General features: G+C 38.8%; 1 protein-coding gene across 9 annotated transcripts in view; it reads left to right on the forward strand.

Moving 5' to 3' along the window:
- Nucleotides 1-9555, forward strand: part of pbx3b (pre-B-cell leukemia homeobox 3b) — a 54612-nt gene extending 45057 nt beyond the window's left edge. For 2 of the 9 annotated variants that reach the window (XM_042000202.1, XM_042000204.1), the window contains exons 6-11: nt 205-234; nt 4026-4191; nt 4779-4856; nt 5270-5382; nt 6215-6304; nt 7840-9555. In XM_042000202.1, the coding sequence (XP_041856136.1) occupies nt 205-234; nt 4026-4191; nt 4779-4856; nt 5270-5382; nt 6215-6304; nt 7840-7932 (570 nt within the window). In that variant the 3' untranslated portion in view covers nt 7933-9555. The remainder of the gene's footprint in view (nt 1-204; nt 235-4025; nt 4192-4778; nt 4857-5269; nt 5383-6214; nt 6305-7839) is intronic. The other 7 variants (XM_042000207.1, XM_042000208.1, XM_042000205.1 and 4 more) reach the window with 5 other exon arrangements.
- The last annotated feature ends 225 nt before the right edge of the window (nt 9556-9780 follow it).

The raw sequence follows: 9780 nt of genomic DNA on the forward strand, positions 1-9780 counted from the left end.
TTCCTGTTATGATTGTGACTACTATCAAGATTTTTATCCTCTATTGTTCTACGCTTGTCCTCACGAGACACAATATCATAGCAACATGAATCTATACAATAATCTGCAGTGTTTTGTCTGTGTGGGGAGGGGGTGATGAGGGGTATATTGAGTGTAGTCATGAAGAGTCAGATACTGTAAAAGCCCATTCTTTTTTGCCTTCAGGGGGTGGGAAGCACCATCACAGTATCACAGGTATGTCATAACTTCTCCTGATCCACTGTTTTCATTTTCTCTGTACTTCCTTTGTTTATGTATGTAATAGGCTTACAGTTTTCCACTGCACAGAACCCCCCTCCCTCACACTACTACTGAAACAATGCTAATGTTAGAATAAAGTCTGAATTTGCTTTTTAAAAAGAGTGGATGACAATATTCAGCATTTACATCCCACCTGTAAGTCAAACAAGACCACAGCCTATTTTTGATTGACTCATATCTTTACACTACACCCATGTTGTGATCATATTCTGTGTGTACAAATGTGTGACATGTATTTTTAGTTTGCAGCATTGTTTACCACATTATTTTACTATTCTTGTTTGTTGTCAAGCGTTGACTAATTGTGTGGTTTTTTGAATCTCCAGTCAGCGCTCTGAGTTAATTACCTCCCACCCACCTTGCGGTGACTGTGCTTTTCATCAGTTAAAGAAATGACCACTGGCCTTCACACACTGATCTCCAGCCTGTTTTTTTTCTGAGTCTCCCAAAACAGGCCAATGTACCAGTCCCCATGAGAAGAACTCTCAGTCTATTCTGAAATTAGAGGGCTTTTAAAAATTCAGTTCAACTTATCTCAGGCCCCATTAGTGGCTGCCTCTGCAATAAGTGGAGGCCATTGCAGTTCTTATTGACTTATTCTAGCTCATTTTAAGGGAGTAACAAAGTCAGAGGCTTGACATGAAGCCAGGTGCAGTGTAAGTATGTCATCCCTCACTGTGGCTCAGCCTTTCAGAGTCACAAACAGCTCACTGTGGTCACTCTGAGGGCGCGGCTAAGTCATTTTTCAAACACCCCCGAACTCTTTTAGCGCTGCTTTGTTGATTACGCACGTAGTTCATTAAGTAAACGCCATCCGTTGTGAATAGTATGCCAATAATGCTCAGCAGCTTTGCTCAATGCATCATCACTGATGAAATACCCTGCATCATTTTAGCAGGGATCATTTAAAATGCATGCGACACACTGACATCTTCTCTGAAAACAAACCCTAGATCCCTGCAGTTCAGATGCAGTGTTTGTTATTTTATCTTTTTTTATCTACTTTATAAATGTCTAGCGCTGGGGCAATAACTTTGGTTTTAAAAAATTGTGAAATGTATGCATTATTATCTCACTTTTTCATCTGCCCAGTTTGATAACTGAGTCCTGCCTCTAAAAAAATGACTGAAGTGCAATGAGTGCTTGACAATGTTAATATTTCCTAAGTGGGTCTATAAATACAGGGCATCATTTTATTCACTTTGCATGTGCATTGCAACATAGGCATGGCATTATATGGTTGTTGTCTATGTCAGATGCTTCCGAGGCAGCATTTAAAGCTGGCTCCGGTGATCAATTTTTACATTGTCAAAATTTATCGTAGGCTCTTTTTTTTTTTTTCTCAGTGACATATTTCAATATATCCACTATTAATTATTAATGTATTGTCATGACAGCTTTGTGTTTGGATTAAAATTCATTATTTATGTCAGAAATGATCTTGCATTGCTATACATTAAACAGAGAGCCGTATTGACCTAAAATACAGTGAAAAAGTTTAAATTATTAACTACAGCTTTGCAGCCTCCCTAGTGGGCATTAATGAAAGCAGTGGTATCATGCCCTTGCAAGGGGTCTGCATGGTCATTATACAATCAGTGCCTCTGAGGCAGCTGATGTCAGGCAATGCAGTCTCACAGCCTGGCTCTTTCCAAACATAGAAGTCAGTTGAATGCATGGCCTGCCACAAGATAGAGGGGAATTAGTTCTGTAGATTGGGTTGTGCTCCACACCTTCAGTGCCATGTGTTTGTTCAATATTTAGCTCAACCTGAGAATCCCTGAAGCCAGAGTTCAGTGAGCAGGAGAGAAATGCGTGTGTGGGAAAGAGGTGTGGTAAAGCTTTATAATCCTATCAAAACACACTTGATCATTAAGGACAAGAACAAAGCAGAAAATGCTTGAAAAAAACAAAGAAAAACTGATGTTTAACCTGTTCATGCCTCATGAAATAATAACATTTTACTCATGGATTTGCTTGCATTACCCTATGTTGCAGACAATGATGATTCGTGGTGTACAGTCTGCTTCTATAAAGTCACACTTAATGATGTAAATATGTCTTCATTTTCATAAATGTAGATCTGTTTAATACACTGTTTGCATGAATATTTAGTTAAATTAAACAGACTGATGAGCGTTAAAAAAAAAACAACAACAACAAAAAAAACATTTTCTATGATTTTCAGGGGTTTGTGGGCACTTTGTGAGCTGTCTAAACGAGCAAGATTATTGCGCCGTGTTTGGCCCTACAATCCAGCATAAGCAGGTTAAGTAAAAAGGATGATGGCCAGGGCTTTCATTGCTTCCAATTAAACCTTGCTTGTTAGTTTAACCTCTAGGTAAACCCATCAAACAATTGATGTCAAGGAAACCCTGCCAACAGTGGGCCTCGCCTGAATGGTCATTAATTTTAATTGCCTAGATATTAAAGATTTAGAGCACAGAGACGTGCAGGATAGAAATGATCTGATGTCCTGCAAATCCAGTCAGTTTTTACACCACAGCATTGGTGGGCTGCTGGGGATATTAAAATTTAAGCACATGGGTGGAAATTAAATAAAGCGTCATTAGGGGCAGCTGCTCTTTGGCTGGTCCAGCCGTGGGCTGCAGGGTCTGAGGGGGGTTGGGGGTTGCAGCACAGCAACAAGACACTCTAATTTATAGGACCATTAAAAACAAGCATCATCTCATTATTATTCCACTGTTATTGCAGAGCCAGCATTCACACATAAGGTTCACTCCTCACACAACTTTTCAGTCTGATGGTGGATGTCATGATTTCAACAAAATGAGCATTTCTCCATCGAGCTCTACTCACTTCATAACATTTTATTTGATCTCATCAGTTCTTCTCTCTGCCATTAGATGTAATTTTTTCAGTCTTGGTAAAATATATCAGATTTTTTATGACACATTAGTTAACACCATCTGCCCCAATAAAGTGTCATCATCATAGCTACAGGTCTTTACCCCGTAACATTTGGTTTTGAATACTGTAAATAGAAGTTATGTTGCAAATTGCCAGTCATGCATGCATATATGCATACAGGCAAATGTGTCTTTGCTGTTTTAATGTTTCTTATATTCAAAATATGTACCATTAATCAAGCGTGACTATATTTATTTATGAAGTTTTATGCATGGTTGAATAATTGTAGTCAAGTAGGAATATTTACTAAATTTGTACAGTTTTATTTACAATGTTTTTGCAAAATTTGACACATTGCATTACATAAGATAAACATCTCATTCATATTTTCTGTCCTGACACTTAACCATTCAAGAAATTGTATTTGCATGAGGTGTCAATCATCACTGATCTGGAATCAGAGTGCAATCTTTAGGGAACAAAATATGAATGTTCATATTTTCCACTCAGGGAAATGTTAAAATTTGTAATCCTAACAACCAGTCCTGATATGGGAAATTCAATACACTGACTTTAATGTCTGTGCAATACAGTAGGAGCCCCTTGTGTTTTAGTTCTGTCAGGAGACAGATCTCAGAGCATGTCATGCTCCCATCCATGAGAAGACACAAGTGGCTCCTGATTATGGCTTAATTAGCTTGTGTACCCGGCGGACATTACTGCAGGGTCTGGGAATTGGGTACTTGATGGACCCAAACATGACATCTTGAAACAATCACACTGCTCAGTGCACGGTGCTGTGGCTGCTTGACGTCTGACTCCTCTGCTCCTCCTCCTTCTGCTCTTCCACACAGGTTTCCAACTGGTTTGGCAACAAAAGGATCCGGTACAAGAAAAACATCGGCAAGTTTCAGGAAGAAGCCAACCTGTATGCTGCCAAGACTGCTGTAAATGCAGCACACGCTGCAGCCGCTGCAGTGCAGAACAGCCAGGCCAACTCCCCTACCACTCCTAACTCCGGTAGGCACTATTGCATATAGACAAAAAAAGAAAAAAAGGATAGAGATCTGCCCTCTACCTCAGTCCTTAACCTGCTGCCTGCCTGCCTCACTCTCTCATGCACCATTCACACTGGCAAGAGTGACAGGCTCTGCTCCCAGCTTGGGGATCACAGTGTCTCCTGTCTATAAGACAGTTGATGCCAAGCAAACTCATGCATAAAAAGAGCGTTCCTGACTCGTGAACCGAGAACACATGTATTTTTTTAGAGAGAAAAAAAAGGAGAGAATTCAGAATCATGCCATGGGATTTGTTTCCCCTTGACTTTCTGTCAACTTCCTGTCATTTGTAATGTAATGGTTTTTTAGTCCCACTCTGGTAGCAATTTTTAAAGCAAAATATCATGATACATAGTTGCTGGGAGCCTGTTTACTTAAAGTAACATCAAAATGCATAAAAAATAAAATAAAAAACAAACCAAAACATCATAGAGCCTAAAATGGCATGTTAGTCCAGTTTAATGAGAAATGTATTGCTGAGATAGGACTAGGTTGACCTGCGTCGGGATGTGGTAAGCTTATGAAGTGGTCCCTTTTTCTTGCACCCAGGATTCCAGATGAAAGATGAAGAGTTTCAGCTGGATTCTGCAGAGAGCAAAAACACTCTTTTAAGCAACATGTTTACTGGTACTGGTCTTTTCATAAGCTTCTTATTGTCTTGTCATTTACCATGTGATACCTCCCTGACAGCTTTAGATTAGAAGTAGGTGATGTGGAACAATTGGGAGCTTAAGCGACCAACCACATGTAGAACCGATCCCCCTGTGTCATATGATTCTCATTTCATTTGTGTTCACTGCATCGTCAAAAGATCTGCATATCCTCCTCTTCTGTTTGGTTCCTTGCTTCCGTTCTTTCACCCTTGTAGTTGCTTGCTCTGTGGGAGTCTTTCCTCTGTGTGCTTGTCTGCTTGAGTTGGGTCTGTTTTTGCAGACATGTGCGTGCTGCGTGTCTGTGCTACTTGTGCGTGGGTGCGTGTGTCTCTGCTTTTCCTTTATAGCCCTCTCACATATTCAGCTACTTACATCTTCCCTTTCCAGGTTCTTCAGGTTCTTTTAGCCTCCCAAACTCTGGGGACATGTTCTTGAGCATGCAGAGTCTGAATGGGGATTCTTACCAAGGGGCACAAGTCGGAGCCAATGTACAGTCACAGGTAGGATCAACAATCAGGGACAGTTCCTGACATCCAGTGCAGAGAACTGTCCTTGTCTTGCCTGTGTACTGAGCCATCCACAGTGCAGTCTGAAGCACATTAAACCAAAAATAGATAATAAGAAAAACATGCTGCTCATGCGAAGGCAGTTCAAATTACCAACTGAGGCCTCCAATAACATCCAACTGACTGAAGTGTTTACTGACTTTTTCGCTTTGGATGGAATATTTTGGCAGCCAAAATATAATCCCACCCCACTGCTATGCCACGAAGCAACTTCCTGGTTCTAAACGTTTTGTGAATGCATTTGGCTTTGACTTGAGCTCTTGGGTTGGTATTGGGTTTTTGGTACTATGTTCCCCCCCCTTTTTGTTTTCTATACTCTGTATTGCTGTCTTCCTGTCTCATCTTGCTATTGTTTGTTGTCAATGTCTTCCATCTTGTGAGTTAACGCTGCTACACAACCGACACACTCCACACACTCGCTACCAACAATCAATGCCTGTTTATATAAGAGGTAGAGATTTAAATCTCATTTAATATAGCCATGATATATGTGTTATTTTTTCAGTTATGCTTTCATTTTCTGTTTATTGGTTCATAGCCAATATGAATAATATAATAGATCTAAGCATGCTTGCGACATTAGTTTTTTTTTTTAATTATTAAATCAATTAGTAATGTTATCTGGCTAGCATATTCACTATCTCAGATTCTCCTTTTATTTCAAACTAGTTGGCATCTTTTGCTTCACTAAGCATGTTTCTAGTTAGTTTTGGACAACTGTAAAGCACCCAGTTGACCAGTTTGTCTGCCTTGTCTGTACCTTCAGGTGGATACCCTGCGCCATGTTATCAGTCAGACGGCAGGATACAATGATGCTCTGGGAGGAAACACCATGTATAGTCCACATGGCTTAAATGTAAGTAGAGGTTTAGTAGTTACACGTGTTGTCTGTTGATATTAACATGTGCTGCATGGTCAGATTTTAGGTCTATTAAATAAAATTACATTAAAAAAGATTGTTTAGTCCCCAAAACCATGTGCTATGTATAATATATGCCTTGTCATTGCATCACCTTATACTGATTTAACATGAGAAATAAGATTACCATTTTTACTTTGTTTCACTCAAACCTTAAACAAGATTTAGAAGGAACAGTATATTTTACAGTTTAGCTGTTTTGAAATGCTTCACAGAATTTTCCAGACTTATCTCCATGATAAAATATGAACATGTGATTGCCCGCAGCCTTTTCCAGACATGAATTCCATCTTCCCTGATGAGGTTTGATATGGAGCCTTTTTGTAAAGCAGCGCGTAATCTGAAGCTATCAGAGTAAAGATTAATTTCGTTGATGAGGGAAGATGAAGAGTGAGGGAGAGAATGAGAGAGAAATAGTATTCGACAGCTCTCTCTCTGCACTATATCAGAACTCCTCTCTTTATTGTTACTGTGTGGCTGTTGGGTAAAACGCACTTATTCACAGTCTAATATGATATTAAGCTTAAGCATTAAAGAACTGAACAGAGATCCTACTGAAAATTACAAAGCGACTTCTGTGAAACAAAATCTGCGTGTTTTATGTAAACAAATGGTGGCAGTTGTTTCCTGCACTCTGTGCTTTTGGTGTCATTTTGGCTTTTCTGTAGCCTCACTGCTGTAAGCTCTTTAGACATGTCAGCTCCTAGCAGGATCAAGTGTTTTTCACTTTCTCACAAGGTTTCTCACTTCCATGTTGCCGTGTAGACCTGTGCCTACTGGCTTACCAGAGCTCAGTATCAGCTTTACTTTAGTAGGACTGATACATAAACTGACATAACAGAATAGTGGTAATACGCAGAAAGAGAAAGTCTGAAAAATAGAGTAATAAACTGCTGAAATATGGCAAGAAACGGCGGTGGAAAAGCTTCTTTTTCTTTTTTAGCAGTAACCCAGCCCCTTATAGATGTATTTGCACAAACTAACCTTTAGCTTTGTTGATGGTGACGTAGAGGGATCCAGTAAAGGCTAGGTCACGCCTGGAGCAAAGCATGGTCAGGCTGGCTAAGACTGGCTCTCCTGGAGAGGCCCTGCCTTGTCACTTTCACTCAGCTCTCCCCACCTCACCCGGTCGAGCCCTCCCTCCTCTTGACTGACAGGAGAATATGTAGCGACAAGCTGTCGGTTGCTGCTGAAATCTGCTTAGACACTGATTTTAGGGGCTGCTCCCATTGGTCTGGACACAAGACAAATTTGCTGCTGAGAGTCCCTTTGCTGATGCTACTGTAATACAAAGACTGGACTAATCACAGAGCATCATTGTATCTGCAGCAATATAATACCAGTTGACACATTAGAGTCTGCTTTTCCTCCTTTTTTTTTTTTTTTTTGTTTCCATTTTTGAAATGTCTAGAGTTTAACAGGCTCATGTTGCATAGTGGTTGTAATCTCAACCTTTTCTATTTGTTTCCCAGGCTAATGGAGGATGGCAAGATGCAACAACTCCGTCTTCTGTAATATCTCCGACAGAGGGACCTGGAAGTGTGCACTCTGATACCTCGAATTGATCTGGTATAAATGCATCTTCGCCTCATGCTGGGCATGGACTTTTCAACTTGCTGACCAAAAGCAGAAGATCTAAAAGAAAAAAAAATCACTTCTCCCAATGGATTGGTTTTCCTATACCTTAAATTCCCCACGACCATGCCGCACACATGCAAATGACATCCTCCATTATGAACACAAAGTGTTTCCTGTCTGCTCATTGTTTTCTTTCTGTCTTTATAAATCAAGTGTTATGACCATATTTTTATTTGTTTGTTGTAGGGATAAATACATAGACATGTACAAATACAAACAGCCCTTAATTGGTACTCAGTAAACTTTCAGGATACTGAATACTGAATGACATTTTATGACAGTTCAAATGCCCATTTGCTTAATTCTTGATTTGATTGCTACTCTCAATTTTGATAATTGGGTTCTCTTTCAGCTCTTACAATTAACACAGCTGTTTCTTTGACTCTAATGTGCTCGCAGTCTTGTCCGGCAACTCGACAATGCTGCTGCTGACAGCTCAGTGGCAGCTTTGTAGTTACTTTCAAGATTTATTTTTGCCTTACAGCTGTATACATTAGAAAAAGGAAATGACTATTCAAACTCTGGAACATAAAGAAGTGTAATTGATTGCTTGACTTTAACATGACACTACTCCATATTTTATAATTTGCTGTTTTGTTGTACATATGTAAGCATTTTTCTTTTTCTTTTTTATACTGCTTATGAAATCAAGAAACCACCCCCCAAACACACACCCACACGGTAGATCATTCCATCATGACATGCAAGAACCGGCCCCATTATACAGGAAAAGTTGTACATAATATAGCTTAAGAGTAATTATACACCCCACCAATCAATAAACAGCTTTATTACCTCATTCATAGAAAGCAATCATTTCCAACATTTCTGTAGCTTAGAGTGCTCACTTACTACCTCTAAACAACATCACCACCATATTTTCTTTTGCCCATTATTTGATGATTTTATGTAGTTATTTTGATTACATCCCGAAACACTGCAAACTCTTCATTATCTATGTAATCTAATGTATATTTTAATCTTTTAATAAAATTATGTTGCTGTTGTGCAACTTAAAATGAAAAAAATAATTAAAAAAGAACAAAACATGAAAATGATTACAATATTAATACCATGGAAAATGGACGGGGAAAAGGGTTATAGATGATGTTGGCGTGTGGCTTTTACGAAGGGGTTGGGGCGCAATGAATATTGTTGATAAATAAACACCGAACAGTAAAACTGTTGTAAATAATGAGGGGAAAAAAAGAACATTTTGAATGTTGCTCATCTTGTTACTAAATCATTCAAAAAAAGGAAAAAAAAAAAAAAAAAAAAACACTATAAAAACTGTAATGCATAGAGGTTTCAGTATTCAGAACTGTAAATTTCCAGCTCTGTTCAACAGGGTTCAAGACTTCTTTTTCTCTTTTTTCTATTGTATGTGATTCTGAAACTGAAAATTCATGACAAATGATTTGTGGCAGTGATTCTAATGTATTAAAGATGTTTAGTGTTACTTTCTAACCAGACTACACCCTGGACAGAAAAGTCTTCCTCGTGGTAGTTGTGTAATTTCCAACATGAATAAACCTTTTGCTTTCATGACAGTAAGGTGTGTCTTTTTGTCTTCTCTTGTCTATTTATTTTTTAAGGACCACTTCACACCTTTCTCTATCACAAACAGCCTGGAAAATTCACATTTAAGAATAATGTTGTGTCTTTTCATTAATAATAAACTCAGTGATTTCATTCCTGCTTTTTTTGTTAAGTAATTGTTTAAAGTTTAAGAATTATTCAAATCAAGTATAATTTCAGGCAAATGTTTTCACATA

Source organism: Melanotaenia boesemani, chromosome 11 (genome assembly GCF_017639745.1).
Source record: "Melanotaenia boesemani isolate fMelBoe1 chromosome 11, fMelBoe1.pri, whole genome shotgun sequence".
NCBI classification, from domain to species: domain Eukaryota; kingdom Metazoa; phylum Chordata; class Actinopteri; order Atheriniformes; family Melanotaeniidae; genus Melanotaenia; species Melanotaenia boesemani.